The 21,206-nt window shown below is 36.5% G+C and overlaps 2 protein-coding genes across 8 annotated transcripts in view; both read right to left on the minus strand.

The window, feature by feature from the left end:
- Nucleotides 1-4,033, minus strand: part of CHD2 (chromodomain helicase DNA binding protein 2) — a 125,161-nt gene extending 121,128 nt beyond the window's left edge. For 2 of the 3 annotated variants that reach the window (XM_067695734.1, XM_067695718.1), the window contains exons 1-2: nt 1,447-4,033; nt 966-1,098 (exon numbers count right to left, since the gene is read on the minus strand). In XM_067695734.1, coding sequence (XP_067551835.1) covers nt 966-1,027 — 62 coding nt within the window. In that variant the 5' untranslated portion in view covers nt 1,028-1,098; nt 1,447-4,033. The remainder of the gene's footprint in view (nt 1-965; nt 1,099-1,446) is intronic. The other variant, XM_067695748.1, reaches the window with a different exon arrangement.
- Nucleotides 4,034-4,156: 123 nt separating this feature from the next.
- On the minus strand, nt 4,157-17,611 carry LOC137201667 (serine/arginine repetitive matrix protein 3-like). Of its 5 annotated transcripts, XM_067695775.1 has the most exons (6): nt 17,211-17,611; nt 16,641-16,678; nt 14,839-14,905; nt 14,199-14,284; nt 9,259-12,510; nt 4,157-4,549 (listed from the first exon to the last, which is right to left on the minus strand). In XM_067695775.1, the coding sequence occupies exons 1-3, from the start codon at nt 17,550-17,552 to the stop codon at nt 14,902-14,904; spliced, it is 384 nt and encodes a 127-aa protein (XP_067551876.1). In that variant the 5' UTR covers nt 17,553-17,611; the 3' UTR covers nt 4,157-4,549; nt 9,259-12,510; nt 14,199-14,284; nt 14,839-14,901. The 5 variants fall into 5 exon arrangements, with proteins under 5 accessions (XP_067551876.1, XP_067551895.1, XP_067551870.1 ...); XM_067695794.1 differs by lacking the exon at nt 16,641-16,678; XM_067695769.1 differs by having other exon boundaries at nt 14,839-16,678.
- Nucleotides 17,612-21,206: the final 3,595 nt, after the last annotated feature.

A 21,206-nucleotide genomic window follows, 5' to 3' on the forward strand; every position in this document is an offset into this window, starting at 1 on the left:
AATATGGTGAACTCCAACAAATGTGAAACAAATCATGATTTGAACAAACAGTACATTTGTAAGCTTCAGGAGATAAAGCATTCCAGGCGACTCTGTCGAAATAAATCAATAAATTTAAAGCAGCTACAACTAAAATGCAAGGATAAAATACTACATCTACCAACCAGAGAGCACTGTCTGAATATAAGCATACAAATGCAAACCATAAAGTATTTTAAATATAAAACATACAATTACAATCAGTAGCAAACACAAAATAAAAGCATATTAATAGTATTCCAAGATTTCTGTGATCACAGGTCTGATCTCATAAATGCAGGAACTGTAATCATCGAGAGTAAAGGTTTTGATAAATCTTATCAAAATTTCCTAAAATGTCAAGAGTATCAAAAGAAATACAGAGTCAAATAAAAATATAAACTGAGAGGCATCAGTCAAAGGGTCCTTTTTGCAATTTCATTTTAAAATGTACATTTTTTCATTCATATAACTTTCTCAAATGTCTATTTACTATAATTTACTACCACAAGGCTCCTCTATGGCCTTCAGTTACAAGTTTGGGTATCCTAGATTCTTCAAAGAAAAAATTTGCCTTGTATGTAAAATGGTGCAATGCAGCAATGGCTAAACCGACAAGGTCATTTTCCTACAGCACGAAAACCTAAAAACTGAAATTTATTGACAAAAAAACTGTAGTTTACAGGAAAGGCCCCCTTGAATAAAGGTACCTTACCTTTTGACTGCTGTAAGAGGCCTTAAGTCACAACTTAACTTTCATAAATTGCTACCAAAAAATTAGGGTGTGGCATATTAGCAATCTCAAGGTCACGCTTTAAAAAACGAATCCAAATTAGTAAAATACTTAAAATAAAACAGATAGCTATCCTTGTCTGTCAAGGTGAACAATGTAAGCTGAGGTTTCCCCCAAAAAAAAAGAAAAAAGGAAGAAAGTTGATAGCTCATACCTCGATGCATTGCTGTGTAGCGAACTGTCCTCCTCTTGGCTTTTGTCCTTATTTCTCATCATCTTTTAATTCTTAAATATTAAGGGGGAGGGGGAATCTGTGTTTGCTTTGAAGTCCTGTGCCCAGGTATTTACTGTCAAAAGTTGAAAGAAAGGTAAGGTCCCAGCTTCTATCGATGGATTTTATTATCAGGAACAAAGTCCTGACGATGTAACGATATTGTTATAACACAACAGCGGTTAAGCACCAAAAAGCAAAATATTTCTATTTTTTCTTTAAAAAAAAACACATAAAAACAGGCTAAACCGAACAGGGAGAATCATCACTATCAATAAGGAAAGTTTCTCAAAGTAACACACTGGATACAAATAACAATCTCTGTATCTTATTGCGTCATCCAGGAATTTCTCATATTTACAGAAAATAAAGCAAACATAAACATATAAATCTTTTAAATTATCACTAATGATCATGAACTTACCTGATCCATGTAGTAGGTCCAAAGCAAGAGTCCTATCTAGTAGTAGAAAAATATCAGATCCAAATAATTAAAAATAAAAACAAAATTCTCCGTTAAAAAACAAAAAATAAATAAAATTATCCTCAAATATGTTAACTGGTCAAAAAAATACAGCAACAATTAATCCTAAAACGGGTCCGGAAGAAAAAAAACCTCATTAGCAGAGCGCACAAAAATGGAGGTGCGCCATGGCTTCTAAGCTGGAAAAAACAACGACCTGGGCTCTCAGTACGGCTGCTTCTTTCCAACAAGGCACGAAAAGAAAGCTCCCAAAAGCTGCTTTTCTCCCTAAAAAAGGTTCGAATCGACCCCAGTAAGTCACTAGGACAGGCAGGGGGCTGCGGGGGCCCCCTGAGGCTGCCTGAAAGTTAGGGAAAGTTGCGTAAAGTGAGGCGAAGGCAGGGAGCAGAGCGCGCTCTCTCTAAGGCACAGCCGCCATCTAGAGCCTCCTTCCCAGCTCTGAGAGCTCTGCCTTTGATTGACACTCTCTACATTTACCCCACAACTCAGGTGATGTACCATAGACCCACCCCTTCATCTCCACCAAAAAAAAAAAAAAAAAAAAAAAAGATCCTCCATCCCAGGGAGCCTAAGGACCCCTACCCCCACCTCTCCCTGCCCCTCCAGACCACCCCATCAGGGGGAGGGGGGAGGGTTTCTTAACCCCCTCTGGCTCAAGCACCCTTTTTAAGCCAGAGAGAAATGTAATTTGTTCCTTTTGTCTAAAGATCTGCTAAATATTTCAGTCCTTGAGCTAAAATAACTTCCTCTCTGGACAGGAAGTGGTGTTTTATCAAGCCATTTTGAAAGAGGGATAATTCTTAGAGTATATAAAGCTCAGCTTAAGTATTAATCTTTTTAAAAACTACCCCCCACCATGGGTAAAATGGTTTCTAAATAAAAGCAAAACCTCAACTTAATAAATTAAATTCAAGTCTTGCCTTCTTTAGGAAGCCTAAAAATTATCTAAGGACTAAGTTTAAGGGGGAATTTTCCATCCCAACTGGAAGAAAGGGGTACAACTCAAGAGCGCCTCCCTAGTGTTCAGTTGCATTAGGGCAAAAATTAATGTAACTAGTTTTTATTCAAGCATCTCAAATTTTCTTCGTACTTTCACAAAATTCTTTAACCCATTATATAACCTTGCCAAAACCTTACCCAAAAAATTCTCATACCACACTGATTTGGGGGCAAAACAATGTTCTTAAATTCAAGAGCATGTAACTACCATGAAAAAACAAACCCAAGAAACTCCACCTCCAAAACCAACACAACACATATATCTCAACCATTCCCTTGTATATCTAATCAAATTCTAAGTATATACCCATTTCAACAATGGTAAACTAATAACAATCTGTCATATCTGATGGAAAGTTATCAAAGTAATGTCACAGGGCAAATTCTCCTAAATATCAAAACCGTGAGATCTAAGGAAACAAATTTACTAATGCCAAAACCAAATTATTCAACACTTTCTCAACAAGCACCCCAAGAAAACATTCACACAACCAAAAAAAATCGAATCAACTTTCCTTACTCAACATTATTATCTGCCAGAACAATTGTCCTTCCCTCACTGAGAAATCCATTTTAGATCTATACCCAACAAAAGCAACAACGTCGCACCTAGGTAAATGTAAAATCCATAATCAAAACCCAGCTTCAATCCCATACTTTCTACAAGATAATTCTCTACCAAAATCAAAATCCAAAATCTCAATTTTGATTTATACAAACCAACCAACTCAAATCAGCCAATGAGAACAAATACTGCATATATATTGATCATCTACATGTATACCCTGCTATTTGACATTAATCACAAACATGGTATGATTAACACTTTCTCACCGAAAGAAAATTAGAGCTGCACTGTTACTTCTTCTCTGTATAACGGGAAAATTTAATCAACAATTCATTTGGTTTATCAAAAGCCTACTACACCCCATAATAGTAACTGCAACTGATTTTAGTTATCAATGAATGAAACCAGTATTCACCTAGGATTCAAACATAAGTTATCTATGACATACTGTGGTTCATTTATTCTAAATTCCTAAATGTACAGAGTAATAAAAATACAGTAATCAATCCTATTTCATAAAATCTATTGCAGACATTATTGACACCAAAATTTCAAGTCCTTTTGTGAATACCCTAAGGACCTCCCTACCTTCCCTTATAAATCCAACACCTCTTCACCTAATATTAAGACGATAGGAGGATTCAGTTGAATTTAAGTGTTCAGATATTCTGCAAGATGTTTTATTTATAATATTTAATAAGTATAGGTAAAAGGGACCTTTTCCATCAAAACAAAGTCAGAAAAATATTGTATCACTCATGCTGAATTTTGAGGCAAAAGGCATTTTGTTTTAAAAGTTCATTAAAATCTCACAGCAAATTAAACATTCTATTATTACCCACTGGTTAACCTATTTTGTAAGATGTTTCAAGAAAGCATAAAATAGCATTTTAACTGGACAACCATCTTTTAAAGCACAAATTTCCACAACTTTGTAAAAAGACAAATATTAACCAAGTAAAACATTTTCCAGTACACCATTTCCATTTTACCAGCTTTATTCAGTACACTTTACTGCTGGGCAACTGTAAAGGTCAAAGTGTTATTTAAGGCGACACCGAGTATTTAATGAAGCTTCAGCTTAAAAAAAAAAAGCCCAAACTGAGAAATTTTAAAGTGTTAGAAATTTTATTAAAGTTAACATTCCACAAGATCATACTCATACAGATCAAACTGCAAAAGATTCCAGGCATACAAACTATCATCTGTTAATGTGCCATCTTTCTTCTCCAAATGTCAAAAATGTTCTTAGTGATACAAAGTCTCTAGAAAGTCAAATTCACTGTCCATTTGTGCTGGGTAAGAAACCTATATCTTCATTCATTTCATGAAATCCATGTTAAAAGAACCCTGTCTTGGTTGTATATTATCACAGCACTCTTGTATTAATCCATTTTTCTCAATTCCCCATAGTGGACTGCCATCTTGATTTCTCAGTGGTAGGGTCCATTTGAGACTCTTCAAGCTGACTGGGTGCTTGATGAAAACATTAAAAGAAAAAAAATGCTGTTGGAATATCAATAATCTTATTCCTTCAGAGAACATCCACCCACCTTGAAGATACTCTTACCATACACAAAGCTTTAATAATTTTATAACCGCTTTAAACTATAAAACTGTATTATATTAAAGTTGTATGTGCTGCACATACGTCTCAATAAGAGAATCATGGCAAAACTGCACACCAGTAACAAAGTTCTTTTACTGTCACAGATACACAGTAACCATAAAAATGTGGCAGTGAAGAGTCAAATTTTTAATAGTTAAATGTAATGTTGTTATACTGTCTACATGAGAAGTGAAAACAAAAATTCAAATTCAAAAATTCTGGAAGGCTAAATTACAGCAACACTATGGATTCTAAATCTCAATGCAGAAAACTTTCCAAGCTTCTTCAAATAAAACTAAATATGGAAAAGAATCTTAAAGGATTAAAAAAAAACCAAAGCAGTGGATCATAGCAGTTTTTCAGTCCAACAGATCTTAATTAATTTTGCATAGATAACACAAATGGCCAATATAGATGTCACCATCTTTAGCTACATATACGAAAATGCAGGAAATAGGTAGCCACTAGAAAACAAAATGATCAGAAATGCAAAATATTTCCCTGCCTTATTTGATATTTGCCATAAAATGCTATCAGATTTCAAATTCAATACAAATATTCTCATTGCAAAAACATCAAATGTTCCTCATTGTTTTAAAAAAATTCATTGCTTAAATAATTTGAAGTAAGGAGATTAAAGGAAGCCAGGATATTTTACCATTAAATAAATGGTCCTGATTCATCATGATAAAACATAATTAGAAAAATAAGTTTTAACCCTGGTCTTCTTTATAAATTTTGCAGCTCTCCAACTAAATTTATAGCAATGAAGTCTGAGTGACTGACTAGGAGATTATTAAGGACATTTTTTGCTCATTAGATAGTTAGTACCTTGATTCCAAAACTACAATGAGGATTTGTCTATTATATACAATACAAAAATCTACTTAATAAACCATTTGATTAACCAAGAGACACCACCACTCATTAAAAAAAATACTGAAAATGAGCATCACAACATCAGTAATAAGCATCAAACGAAAGCTATTCCTCCCAAAACATTTTTTGCCGATTTCTCTCCAGCCTAAAAGGAGAACTAAAAATAACTCATTTATTCCCCATATCAGTAAAATATCTTCCACTTGTTCACTCCTTACAATTAAGGGACATATTTCTATATAGAAGTATAAAAATAAAAACACCATCATTCCTCTTGCAGAGTTAATTATAAACCAATTTCTCCCCATCTCTACTGTTACAATGCAGGATCAATCTCTCAATGAGTTGGGAATGTAAATACTATTATGATGAACGGTGACATTAATGCATTCATATCAAGCTAGTCATTTCAATGGCTATAGGTGCACTTTATTCAATCTAGTACATTAAGTGATAAACTCCGTGCTTTATATTCTTCTGCCACAAGAGGTAAAAAACTCATCGCAGGCACTATAAGAAATTTCTTTTTAAAACGACATTTTTAAAAAAAATTTCAAAAGAAAGCCAAATGATATTAAAACCATATCAAAACTAATTAATAAAATGCACCAGCTTGTGTGGCAAAAATAGAGACTAAAAAATACTAGCATATTGGTCGTGCTATCACATACACTGTCATATATTTAACATGGTAAAAAAAAAAAAAGGCGGGGGGAGGAGAAGAAAAAGAATGCTACAAGAAAGCCATGATCAATCTGCACTCCTATAAAGCCAATGAAAACCCAGAAGTAAGAATTCTGTTAATAAGCAAAAGTGCTCAAATATCAAAGCACCTAAAAGAACAGTAAAGGATTTAGGAATAAAATCCATTTATTTTCATGGAATTCCAATTTCTTGCAAAAATTAAATTTGCAAATAAGCAAAGTTAAAAAGTGAAAAAGAAAGCAGGCATGAGTTCTCTGACCCTGGAAATTTTCTGGGTAACAAAATCCAGTTCTTCATCTGTAACAGTAGTACCTACCTTACGTGGCAGTAGTAGTGAGGATTAAATGAGTTAGTACATTTATAGCTTTTACATTACCCGGTATATAGAAGGACCTCAATAAATAGACCTCCAATATACCACAGTAACCAAAGTACCTGAGGACCTACAAACTAACCTTAATGAATCAAAATAATTTATATTCCAGTGGCCATGATATCTCTGAAAGCTCTAGGATCATGGGGTCAACTTGTAAAAGACAAAACACTTTCTGCTTTAAAGAGCATTTCATTTTGCATTAAAATAAGATCAGTACAGAAAACTGAGTAGGGTTTAGTATCTAAGCCCTACTACTCCACATCTTTCCAGATTTGTGAATTACTGGAAACATACTGCAGAGATGATGGTTTGATCTAGAATTCCATCATCAAACATACAAGCTTCAAGCTAATATTATGAAAAGTTAGGAGAATTTTTCCACTATGATGTTCACTATTTTATACCTCCTTTTTTTAAGAACAAATTGCTTGTTCTAAGATAATTTCCAAGAAGAAAAAACTTCTATGGTAAGAAGGTGATAAGTACCTGCTACTGCTTAAAATCCCCAAATACTATACATCCAGAAATTAAAAACATAAAATTGAGCAAGGAGGTCTTAAATTCTAATTCAGTAAATTTGTTCAAAAAAACACTGGGATATTGTAAAATAAGTTGTTATTTGAAATGCAAGCAAGTGATTCATTACTGGATGTGTTTAACAGGGGTTCAATTTCCTTACCTCTACTTCCCAGCAAACCCCCATTTTAATAGCAACAAAAAATGTGCGGGACAGGGAAAGAGTACAAGGAAAAAGATTAATGACTCTTAATTTTTTAAACAAGTGGCTCTAATAAATACTACAATTTGTTACTGTAAAACCAGTGGGACAAATGGGTACAAAATTACAATAAGCAGCAGAAATTGATGCTTACATGATGATCATTCTCATCGTGTAATTAAGCTTCTTGGTACTTATGACAATTTCAATCTTCGTATTGTCTTTAAATTTGAAAACATTTAATACTGACTTCACATATTTTGTCTTATTACCAAAAAAGCTTGACTCCTCAAAAGGATTAAAACTTATTAACAAGTCTGGGTCCTAAATAAAGTGGGCATAAAAACTAACTACAAAAAACCCAGCCAGCTGTTCACAACATTGCTAAACTATGTTGTTCAACTATGCTAAGAAAGAGTCATCTTACTTAAGGTTTTTACAATCAAATCAAATCTTCCCCATTATCCCATTTTAGTTTAAAACTTGACTACATGTCCATGAAAGATTGAAAGTTGTGGTTTCTTGTAACTTTTACTGAGTCAAAGTTTTGGCATTCAAGCATATCTAAAAATTAGTATTTAAAGCATTATAAATAATGAATTTCACTTTTTACTAGATTAGACCCAAAACACTAGTTGATAATGTTTAATAGCAAGTATATACAATAAATCAACAAGTATTTATTGAGCATCCACTATGTGCCAGGCAATCATTTTAAAATATAAGGCATGAAGTCAATAAATTACACTACATTAGTAAAGTTTTCATCTCTGCTCTCACCATCCCCCATCGAAAAAAAAAAAATATTCACTATTTTACAGGCTCTAGTAGCCATTTATACAATAGAAGTTGAAGTAGCAATTAGAAGCAAAGATTATCATCTAGAATCTAGATTCCCGAATGTGATTCAAAAAATTACTTTTATGAAACAACTACTAAATAATTATCATACCTAAAAAGTTCTGTCAATAATAAATGCTTTTGAGAATTCATCCAAATCCATTTCTACAGTCTTACCACTAACTCTTTCCCACTATTTCTCAGATGGGGAATTAGAAATTCCACAGTAGTAGTAGTAACCAAACCTTCTAATATCAAGGCAAAACCCCAGTATGAAGAAAAACTTTTTGTTGGCCTTTCAAGTTTAAGGAAAGCTCATAATTACTTCATTTATTTGAATTACTAACAATGAAATCCATTAAAAGTATGCTCTATTACCAAGAGAACCTAAGGGCTTCTGAGTTTTACACATGTGAAGTTGACAAAAAGGAAGGATCCAGGGAAAGAGTACGCAAGGTTGCCTAACAGGAAAAAATACTAAGCATTTTATAGGGTTTGTGGCCATTAGCTATAGCTACTCTCAACTCTGTAGCCAGAGTTGGAAAGCAAACACAGATAATGTGTAAATGAAAGCGCATACCTGTGTTCCAATAAAATTTTACTTATAAAAATAGGAGGGAGTTTACCAACACCCAGATCTAGGGTGCAGGGTTTTGTGGGTTTTTTTGGCCACACAGCGCATGCGCGATCTTAGTTCCCCTACCAGGGATCGAACCCATGCTCCCTGCAGTGGAAGCGTGGAGTCTTGACCGCTGGACCACCAGGGAAGTCCTAGGGTGCAGTATTAAAAGCATGTTCAAATGTAGGGTTTTTTCCATTTTAACTCTGCCTGAGCTTAAGTAAAAAAAAGTAGAAAATAATAAAAGGTTGGAGTAAATTAATGTGCAAGATTTTAATAATAAACTTCATATACATCTAACCATGCTGATTTTTGTACTGCTTTGAGCCTCACTAAATCCCTCTATATTTTTACAGACTCTGACTCAGTTACTCAAAATTTCTAAAGTCATATTTAAAATTAAAAAGCAAATTAAACATGTAAATTGCGGAAAACTTACTAAATAAATTCTTCACCAACATCTATTTTCGTTGTACTGGCCCCTTAGATAATTCAGCCTCAGGATTCATATTTCTGTAGAAATCAAAAAGAATATAATTGTATGTACAGAAAAAGAAAAAAACAGATTTATTTGGAAACTTCAACATTTTAACAGGATCACTAGCCAGAAGACCGAGACATACATGTATTTATAAATACAGTCCAAGCAGAAAATCAAAAGTTCTGATCCAGAGGATCTTAAGTTTGGCTGTTCACAGGGCTCACCTGTAGAATAAAGTTACTATAAAAGCACGTTATGTCTCAGGCCCCAAGAACTTCCTACGTAAAAATCTGGGCTCCCTAACAGGCAGTCATGGTTGCAAAACAGCTGTTTAACAGAGTCAACATCACTCCTTCCTTAACAGTACAGAACTATTTTATCTCTTGGTCCTTCAGCTAATCTGCTTTCCAGACTTCTAAAGGAAAGCTTCCATTACCAACCTGGCAAGGCCATGTTTCTCACTCTTCAATATTACTATATTATTTCATAATATCATGTACTTTAATCAACTCTATTCTAGGATAGAAACCTTAAGCATAATTTCAAATTTTTTTCTCTACTAATTATATTGACCTACACAACACTAACCCTTTCTAAAATATGTGCGTGATAAAAATTACTTTTTATCTGGTTACTGATAACCATTACTTTTCACTGGTTAGACTGAAATACCTCATAAACATGGAAGATGTTTCCTGTATCTCAAATAAATTGAATACAGGTATATACTTTTTCCAGTCACTCCTGTGCCAAAGTATGATTATAATAATCACAATAATAGGTAGAACTACCCAAAAAGCTTTGTTCAAAAGTTCAATATTAAAGTATATCAATTTAAGGATTTTTAGAAAGCAAAAGTTTAGGATTTAAGCTAAAACTAAGCTACCTAAATGCTTTTTCCATGACCAAGGTTTCCAATTTTTCAAATTATAAAGCAAGTTCCTGAGTATCTTACCAAATTTAAATCCCTTTAATCGTTTTGACTAGTCATAGGCCAAGAAATAGTAAGATCTGCTTCAAGATTTCTTTCAAGAGCAAGGTGCTAAAATATCCTCCCAGCAAGTTGATAAAATGAAGCAATTTACAAGAAACACAGCATTATTAAGCTTCCAAATTTAATCTGATCTTATAAAGGAGACAGTTACACCGAACAATGACAAAACCTAAATCAGTCAAGTAAAATAAATTGATTTAACCCCTAAGAGAAGGGCAGAAATGACTTAAGGAATCCCCCCGAAAGAAATGTCTGAGGGAAACCCATCACATTAGTCTGACAACACGCTTATAAAAAGGCTACCTACCAGTACAAGTATGTGGCTCGGGGTGCTCACTGCATCAAAACCAGAGGACTTGGATCACACTTTGCACCACCACAAAAATTACTGACACCAATGTAATCTACCACTCGATCTCCTTACCAAAAATTGACAAAGTAGTACTCTGCCTTCCTTTAAAGGGGGGTAAGCCAAGTTCACCTTAAGCAGATTACAAAAGTTGATAATTTTGCTCATACTCCTATCTTTAATATTTTGCAGTATCGAGGATCCTCATTTAGTATGAAATTATAGGTATAATATAAATAACAACTTTGATTGCTGCTCATTTTATAATAAAAGGCAAAGACGACTTTAGTCAAGTCTTAATATTATCATTACTAGCCCATTTGTGCTTTTCTTAGATTTGGTTTTGTCACCTTTTAAAGTCCTGAAAACAATTTTTACATTTTAATTAAGAATAAAATCCGAGAGCACTGTGAAATATAAGAAACCACCCACAAAAATAAGGTACTAGTGATAAAGTCATTAACAGTCATAAGAAAACTCTGTCACAACTCATAAAGCATTAAAGTTAAGCAAAATATTTAGCTTGATAACCTAAATTAAAATGATTTTGACTACCATGTAATACACACATTAGGATATAATTGCTTTTTGGGAAATATTCAATTTCAAATAAGTGGTATAATTTCAAAAAACAAAGATTGTTTTCCAAAACACTGGATTATCTAGCTGTACACAATGTATAAATAAAACCGTTGTAGGAAACATGTTACTTGAAAGTTATGTAAACAATCAAATCGCATAGTTTTTATTTATAAAGTCCAGAATATCCCTGAATTTAAGTTGTAAAAGTTAATTATATGCAGAAATAAGTCAATTTGAAAATTAAAAGTTTGTACTGGCCCGCTCAATCTGGAAGGGAAAGGCAGTGGGTAAGATGAGGATATTTATCTTTGAAATATAGATTTCTTAAGGGAAATTATATAGCTTAGTCAAGCATGTAAGCTATAAATCATCATTTATACCCACAATGGTCAGCTGCAAATGTTACATTAAATACACTAATCTTTAAATTATTTAATAAAATAATTAGGAAAAAAAATCAAAACAATGCTTTCACTGCAGCATTCTAAATCTTTGTTTTTTAAACACAATTTCACACCTTAACTGCTTTTTAAGATCAACTTTCCATTATGCCTGCATTTATACTATTTATTAATATTTTAGAACACCTAAAATTAGGAAAGTCAGGTACACTATCGCCCAGGTTTCATGTTATTCAAATAACTTCAACAAAGAAATAACATCCATGATTTGCAATGCAAAAATTACAAAAACTACTTTACAGTTTAAGAGAACTAGACACTCTATTTTTACCACACAATTCAGGAGCAAAAATGTATCTTAAGAAATTGGAAACTCCAAATACTTTATACAAATTAGGAGACTAAGGTCCACAGTGAATAAATCGTCTAGATTACAGGGCTAATTTACATTAGAAGCTGGGTCTCCTGACTGCTGAATCACAGTTATATTTTCCACTCTATCACACACCTCTCATTAATGCAGAAGATGGAGATGTCCTCAAATTAACATTTCTCCCCTTATGCCTCTAAACAAAGAAGAAAATCAGAGGAGAAAAGGTAAAATAATTGCTTGTCCGCAGTCCAAATTTTTAAATAATCAAGAAACTGAACAGTAAACGAAACTTGAAAGAAAATTTATATTCAAAATTACCTATTCCACATAATCCGACCTCTTATTATGTCGTAGTTCATGAAAACCTTTTGTTAACTACGGGGCATGGCTTCTTTCATTTCTGTGGAACTCCAGGGAATTTTTTAAACAGTTATTACCAATAATAACAAACGCAATGCAAGCCAATCACCAACTTGATCAGGTGACTTTTATGATTCAAGAATTCAAAATGCTAAAATAAAACAAATATTTAAGTATTTATCACTTCAGTTCTTAAGCAGAAAATAGTAGTAAACTAAACAATGTATTTATGAAATACAGTAATTTAAAACAACAGTATCTTCAGTTATATTTGCCCCCATGTGTCCATTATTTCTGTCCACCAAATATATTGCCAATTTTACAGGCTTGGCTCAGCAGCAGATTTCAAAACACTGACTCTAAATATTATCATGAAGGTCGAAGTACATGTAGGTCTTTTTAAAATGTGACTTATAATCCTTTATCTTGTTGCTGATAAAAAGAAAACTACACTCCATTACATTAACTTAGGAGTTACTACAACACTTAAGTTATTTTTATAATTATTAATACTTGACTAAAAAAGATACAAATTTTCATTTAACATTTCTAATCTTCTTTAACCATTCGTTTTTTATTCTATGGGTTCAAATTACGCCTTTGGTAGGCCATTATAAATTACTGCCAATTTATACTTAAACTTAGGTTAAACTTCACATACATTTGTGTCTTAAGAGGCCCAATTCTCAATTTTTATAACAGTGCCCAGCCTCATCTGAATGCCAACCTAATATCCTATCATTTACAAAGAGGAAACCCTAACCTTGGCATTTTTACGTTAAACGACCTTGGGATGAAAGACGTCTTAACTTTTTTATATGTTACATCTTTAAAACATTGTTAAAGGTCTAACATTTGGTTTTCTTTTGTACACTATAATAAACACAAATCTGATCAAACTGCAAAAGGGCTGAAAAGCAAAAAAAGCTAAAGCAAAAGCAATAAAAATATTACCTTTATCACCTATTTGAATCAACAGAATAAGCCAACACCAACGATGAATTTTCCACAAAAATTACAAGGACAAAGGTAAACCTGCCCTTACATTAATTAATTGTTTATTTGGCTATTTTTAAAACTTCCCAAGGTATCTCATTATATATTTCCTCTGATAAATCCCTTCCTAATATACACTGCTTGACAGTAACTTCCCCTTTCAGTGTTAAGAGTAAGAAGTAATTCCTGAAAATTCTGTACATATTTTTCTCATTCATGTATCTAATTTTAAGATGTCAAAATACCATACACATATTGAAATTATTTCTTCCTTTTATGCTTTAAAAAGACTACGCTATAGATTAGAAGTCTCTTTAGTCACATTCTAGTTTCCTATAACTTATTTTTGCACCTGTATGGAAAAAAGACTCATAAAAACAGGTAAAATGAGTATTTTAAATCCTTTACATAATAACTAGAATATGAGAGGGTCTATTAAGTTTTTGAAATATACTTCTTTTAAGATAAATCATAAGATCTGCAAATACAAAATTCTAGGCCATTTCTAAAACGTAATCTGCATCACCAAAAAAATGGCTAAAGAATGTACATTTCAGATTGTAAAGATACGTAATTCTGATGACTCAACTACTGATTTAACCATAATTCTAAACCATTTAATTGAAAAATACTGAATGTCTCACTGCTGATGTAAATTACACGTATCAACTATTTTAACATTAACACAGAACTGCTTTGATGTAAGGTAAAGAATTTGATGGGTTTTTTCTTATCCCGTTTTCGAGATAAGGTCTACAGTTTATGTCGCACTGACAAACTTTAGTGATATTCTTCTGTTGGTAGCTATTAGATTTCAGATGTTGCATAAAAACATTTACTTACTTGCTATATAAAATACAGACTATCGCAAAGATTTCCTTTATCCTCAAGGATAAAATTCCACGGTCTCAGTCTTCAAAATGGCATACCTTTTGGGGGAAAAAAAACAATATTCTAAACAATTTATTGATGGAACCACCAATAGCCAAATACTAATATGTGTTTTAAAACTTTTTATTACATAGAAGAAAAAATAAAATCTATGCTCACAAAACCTGATTTTTAAAGCATTCTTTCCTAAAATCCATTAGTATGAATAGCAACTAGCTTAAATTTCCCAAAAAATTTATTTCTTTAAATATTTAAAAGATTTAAATTGTTTGCATAGTATATTAAATAGCAAGAAAGAAAAAGCATATCTTTGGTTTATGGTTTTCCTCAAAGTATAGTATTTTTTCTTGTTCCCAAAACTAAACAAAGGCTTAAAGGACCTTCAGTATTTTAAACTATTCAAAAGGCACATTAAGTTACAATGGCTATGCAGATACACTTTTCATACAATGAAAAGGTTTAAAGACCTTGTAAAATTATTTCAGATACTTACTCATAATCACTATTCACTAAAAACATATATTATCAAAAAAAATAAAAACCTAATAAGTTTACTTTTATGTCAAAGTAATAAAAATTTACCCACTCTTACCTCAAATAAGAGCTGTATTTGTTCAGAACCATCATCAACCAAATATAATTTTAATCTTGTAAGTTACCTTTAAAAAAAAAAAGGAAGATGATTATCAATGTTTTGATTTTTAAACACTTCTTGGCCAAAGTTTCACTGTGATGAAACAATGAGAAAATATTCCAGAGACAACGATCATTGGACAAATTCAAGAAATGGCTCATCGACACGCTACCTGTAAATTTTAAGGGTGCAGTTATTTATCTTAATATCTATCAGTCTTTATTTTCCTCATCTTTTGGTTGTATGAACAAACACTAGAGATTAAGGCATTGAGATTAAAAACAAAAAATTCACATCTTTGGACAGATTTAAGATTATGACCTTGTTTTCATTTTTATTCTTCTTTTGATGGCAAGCAATACACGAAAACAAAGGAAAAGTTTACCATTTTTAAAGACTGAAATCAACTTAAAATTTTCTTTACCATCTAGAAATACCTTTTACAATTATGAGCAATTAAAAATTAACTCCTCCAGGAGAAATTAGTGAAGTTAAAATGGCCACTGGTTACTTTAAATTTTTAAACCACAAGTTATTTGATCCCACCAAGTGGGATATTAGCTTTGTCTTTAAAGCAAATCTAAAACATGTAGTATCTATGTCCTTTATTCAATTTCAAACTGGGGTCTAGAACATTTTCAGTCTCTCCCTTCCCCCATTTCTCATGTAAAAAGACCTTATGAGGTTAAACTGCTAGCAATTATTCTGCATTTCGCTATTGAAAAAAACTAGATTCAGAATATTAATTTCAAACGACTTGCAGTGCTCAAAAATTTCAGAAATGTTGATTTGAAAAACCAAATTGTTACTTAAACACCAAGAGTCTCTAAAATCAAGATATGCGCAACTGATGTAACGTGTAGCACTATATGAATGCTATTAGGAAAATAAAACAATGTCACTGACAAAAATATCCTCAGAAACACAGTCCATTACACCAGTATCTTTGATTTTATAAGTACTACGTAAATCTGCCCAACACTATTTTTACGTAGATCTGCACCTCTACAACACCAGAGCTACCGCAGGATGAAGACAAATATATTCTAAAATACACAAAGGTTTGTTCATTTGTGGTTTGTTCTTCAAATCACTAAACTCAAATTCCCTCTCAGACAATTTTTTTAAATTCCTAGACTATACAGAGGACTCTACAAGTTTTTTAAAAACCAAAATACACTATTAAAATACTGTTCCGTTTTGAGCATATCTGAATTTTTATGCATGCAACAAATGCAACAAATATGGCTCCTCTTCATCGCCCATTACCGAGCAGTCCTACTTTAATATTTACACTACGAGAAAGTAACTTCACAAAGAGATTTGGTGTCAGAATATTCCTTTGTAAAAGTTCTGTCGACCGTGGCTTGTGATAATACACATTATTTTTTTAAATCATCAAATGATGAATTTAAACTTTTAAAAGTCTAGGAACTAACCCAAGTATGGTCTAACATTCAGGTGTGATAAGTTACAGATAACGGCTCCTTATGATCTTTTTAAAAGTAACGAACAGTAGATTTAATCATTGTTCAAACATCAGAATGTCAAATAATCTTGGCGTAATTACTCAGTAAAATAAACTACCTTAATCAAACGTCATCGTCTAGCACCGTAATTAAAATCTATTTCCATTAAACAACCTTGACGACATAGTAAACTTGTCTTCGTAATTTCTGAAATACCAGAAGCACTCCTCCAACTTGCATTTTTAAAAGACAACCTTAACATCAATAAAGGTTTGAACAAGCAGCAAGTACCTTCTCATCTGCAACACTGCAGCCGTTTTCAAAATCGGCTTTGAAAGAGTTAAAAGCCAACACCCAAAAGGAAAAAAAAAAAACAAGTTTTATTTTTGTTGAAACGTAGTCAGGGTTCCATTGTTCTTTTAAATTCGAAAACGAAGATGAGTTCCCACCTCACCGGAAAGGGGTTAAAAAGCTCCCCCGTCGGACAACCTGAAAAGGATTTTTCTTTTTTTTTTTTACCCTAAATATCAAAATAACTCACCAGGACAGAAAGGGGCTCTCCTCGCGCAGTCCCCTTCAGGCTCCCGCCCGCGGTCACCGCCGCCGCCCCTTTCCCGGCGGGGCCGGTCCCGGCAACGAGGCCACCCCCCGCCCGGTCTTCAGCAGGGCCCCCGCGCCCCCAGCCCCGGGCCCCGCGGCGCTTCCCGCCCGGAGAGCCAGAGAGCGGCGCCTATGGGGCCGCTAGGGGAGAGCCGGCCGGCGAGGCCCGGCCCGCCGCCCCCTCCTGCTCGCGCGCTCAAGGACATTTTGCTTTTCCTCCCAAGGACAAAGGACAATAAAAGGAGCCGGGGAGCCACTCACCAGGTCCGAGCGCCGCGGTCGGCACCTCCTGGTCGCCCGCACCCGAGTCCCGCGCCGGGCTGCCCGCCCGAGCCTCCCGTCCGTACCGGGTCGAGCCGCCCGTGCCCCGGGGAGCCTCCGCGGCCGCTGCCGCAGCGGCGCTTTCCGCGTCGTGGGCCCGGCCGCCCCGGGCGCCTCTGCCGCGGGCTCCGACCCCGGCGCGCGGCCCGCCTCGCCCCAGCCGCGGCCGCTTCGCTCCCGCGGGCCTGCGGGCCGCCCGGGCGCAAGTCCCCGCCAGCCGGCGGGCCCCGCGGCCGCGGCGGAACGCCTGACAGCTCGAGGTGCTGCTGCTTCTCCGGCCATCTTGTGCCGTGTGTGTGTGGTGTCTCTCTCCCGTCTCCTCTCTCGGCTTTACTCCCTCCTCCTCCTCCCCCCCCGGCCCTCCTCCCCCCCGCCCCACACACCACACAACATGGCCTCTTTGCTGCGGCGGCAGCTGCTGCGACGGCAGCAACCTCCGCCGCGTTCCTGCCCGCTCCCCTCCCCCATCCTCCCCGCCTCCCGCCCGCAGCCCCAGGTCACAGTACGCATGCGCACTACCGCCCGCCCGCCGCGGCCGTTGGTTCTGCGAGCTTCCTTCCACCCTTTCCCGGGAGCGGCCCCACGCACGCTCGCAGGCGTCTTCCTCCCGCCTAACAACAACCACTTCAATACTATTGGCTAATTCTGACCCCACCCCTTCAGCTGAGTCCCCGCGGATAGGCTGGTCTTAATGCCATTCACCTTCCGTAGGTGTTTCTGGTTTTCTTGAGGGATCCCAGCTGGCGATTGGCTGGTGATGGAACCTTTGGGTTTAGAGCTGGGCTGTTGCTTTGCGCCTCGCAGTGCGGACCCCTCGGGGAAGGCTAGGGGGTTCCTGGAGCGGGGTAGGCCAGGCCAGTATTATTAGTACAGTGCCCTAGAGATAAGGGCTTCGCCCCTGGAAAAAGCTTGGAATTCGGTGTTTTCGACTTCAGATTTTTGTCTTCTTTTTTTAAAAAAAAGGAAAATGATTGACAGGATGACGAGCAAACAAGATGCAGGTTCATAGCCCTTGGGCAAGCAGCCATATCTGAGGAGCTATAGAACTAAAGATTTTTCTTCTAAACAACCAGTCCTTCCCTAAGGGTCACAGAGTTTGGGCCAGTTTTTTTAAACCAGCGCATCCCCCTAGCCCAATATCCGAATTGAAATGCCACTTATTTGAGGGTTTGTAAGCTTCTTGTTGCCTGTTTATGAGAGGCAGGCTATTAGTATGTCCGGTGTCCATCGGCATTATGAATCAGTATCTCATAATCCTGGTTGGGCCAGATTCCACCCTTTAGGGAGTGTTTGTTAAAGGGATAGTTTGAACCTGAACAATCATAGTCTACCTGCCAACCACCTTCTCCCAGAGAATCAGGCAAAACAAGCTTCACTTCTTTTAAGCAAATCTCACCTTTTTTCTGTTGTTTTCATTACTTCTTCCTACTTCAATCTAGAAGCAACTCTTGGCAGACCAAGGAATAACTGAAAACAACCTTCCTGAAATGGATGGGAAAAGAAAAAGTGGCTCTCTCCCAATGCCAGCATTTTAGAAATCTTGCTCCTTTTGGGACCTGGTAAAAAAGAAAGGAACGCTAGATGCTCTTAGTCTTAACGGATTTATTTGAGGGAAGGAGTCTTGGGGAAAGGTGAGCAACTCTGAAATTCTCTTGAGACCCTGTTCTTGGATTAGAATAAGAGAATGTTAAATACTCATGAGGCCTAGGAACTAGGTCTGGCCCCTTCTTTTCAAAATGACACAGTTGTTAATTAACTTGATTCAATACGGCATCAGCTACTTCGGGCAGAACTAGAACTAGAACCCAAGTCTCCTGACTCATAGATCTTGGGTTCTCTCTATGCAGACTGACCATCCTCCTTAGCAATATAATTTGAGCTTCAAGTGGACACACAAAAAGAATGCTTCTTGAATTGAAATTAAACTTTCTCCATTTAACTTCCAAGAGAATTCCCTTACACAATGTAGCTTTGAACATTGTAGACCTGCAACAGGCTGTTTTCTCTGAAACAGCCCCACCCTGAACCCTTTTTCCTCATTCTTCCTGATGTGTTCTTGCTATGCTATTGTTCACCCCCTCTTTTCCCTTCCTATCACTACCTGAAATCCATCTATGATTCTGCTTGTCCAGATTCATCACCAAGTACCTCTATGCCAGCAAAACTGGCCTGAACAGGTCTTTATTAAAAATAGGTATGGCTAAAAAGAAATAATAATAATAGGTATGGCTGAAAAACATTGAGTTAGGTATGCGCCAGGCATTGTTCTAAGCCCTCATTGGTGGTTAACTCAGGTCATCACGCAACACCCCTGTGAGAGACTATTATTATCTCTGTGTATTATCTCTATTAGGAAGCTGAGGCACAAGGAGTTTAACTTGCCCAGGTTCACACTGCTAAGAAGTATTAGAACCAGGATGGAACCCAGTTGTCTGACTCCAGAACCGTTCCTTTCTGCCTCTTCCTTTTTTTTTTTTTTTTTTTGTGAAGACCTCCCCCTTGCCAGATAGGTTCAGTTGGATCTCCTGTTGTGGGGAGCTGTCTGATTTGCCAGCTGCTCCCTCCCCGACTTCGCTGAAGTGCTTCACCTTCAGAATCAGGCCTCCCTCCAATTGGGGAATATCAGACCCATACTAACTTAATCCCCAGACCTGGGTCCCACCCGATTGCCGTCAACCTCCTGGCATGCCACCTAGGAACCATCTATCTAGCTCTCTTGTTTTACTCCTTGTCTGATTGCGGGCCCCACAGTTCAACTGTGGAGCGACTCCCCTTTAAGAGATACACTTTGGGTGTCTTAGAGAAAACAGCTTTCTTCTCCCAAGCTTACATCCCACACAGCGCCTTCTTCAGAGAACGCCATTCTCTGCCACATTGAAACTTTTTTCCCTATCACACATGACAGTCATAATTTCTTTTGTCACATCTACACCATGTCTTTAGCCATCCTCGTTAAACCTAGACTAGCTCCATCCTAAATAAAAATAAATAAAAAGCACCTGACACCTGGCGGACCACATTCTATCTCCACCACAGTTCTTTTTCATGCTAAGTGATCTGCCAATGAACCGAGAGGAGATCCCTCCCTCCCCCAGTCTCCGCTGGGTCCTATTACTGCTGTCTCTTTACCAGCGAAAATGAAGAGCACAGCCCTTAGCCTTGACTTAGAGGAAAGGTCTCTGCATGTGTGTGCTCTGAGTAGTTTTTTTTTTTTTTAAGATCTTTTTGATGTGGATCATTTTTAAAGTCTTTATTGAATTTGTTACAATACTGCTTCTGTTTTCTGTTTTGGCTTTTTGGCCACAAGGCTTGAGGGATCCCAGCTCTCCGACTAGGGATCGAACCCACCCACCCCCCGCCGGCTGCCCCGCCCTCGACCCCCGCATTGGAAGGCGCAGTCTCAACCACTGGACCGCCAGGGAGGTCCCACTCTGAGTATTTCTGTTCCTATTTAATCGTGCCCAAAAGAAAACCTGGATGGGCAGAGAATATTTCTGGAAGGATACTAGAATCTGTTTACACGTCTCACCTCTGAGGAGACCTCAGTGGAGGCTGGAGAATCGGGTGAGAAGGGCACTTTTCACTCTATACCGCTTTGTGACTTTTGAATTTTGAGCCATGGGAATGTATTACCTTTTTAATGAAGAAAGAAAGAAAAGAAAAAACATAAACTAAATCTCCTAAGCTAAAAGCTGACACTCATTAGGTAACTTTAAAAATTTTTTATTGTGTCATTTGCTACACTAAACACCTTTAATTTTTTTTTTTTTTTTGAAATAAAGGTCACACAACACTCAGTACCTACAGGGATGTGAACGGCCCCCGAAATGTCCCCGGTTGATGGTAAGGATCTCTGGTACATAAAATGGGCAGCAGCTCCCATCTCCCATGCACTGTGGCCTCACACACTGCAGAACAGAGCTTCCTGCCGTGCTC

Source organism: Pseudorca crassidens, chromosome 1 (assembly GCF_039906515.1).
Source record: "Pseudorca crassidens isolate mPseCra1 chromosome 1, mPseCra1.hap1, whole genome shotgun sequence".
Classification (NCBI taxonomy): Eukaryota; Metazoa; Chordata; class Mammalia; order Artiodactyla; family Delphinidae; genus Pseudorca; species Pseudorca crassidens.

What these genes read in the sequence shown, in the direction of transcription:
- LOC137201667 (XM_067695769.1), bottom strand. Translation starts at nt 17,552, where the DNA reads ATGGCCGGAGAAGCAGCAGCACCTCGAGCTGTCAGGCGTTCCGCCGCG. An exon ending in GACCGCGGCGCTCGGACCTG is followed by an intron (nt 16,679 to 17,210) that starts GTGAGTGGCTCC and finishes ACTCTTTCAAAG; the next exon opens with CCGATTTTGAAAACGGCTGC.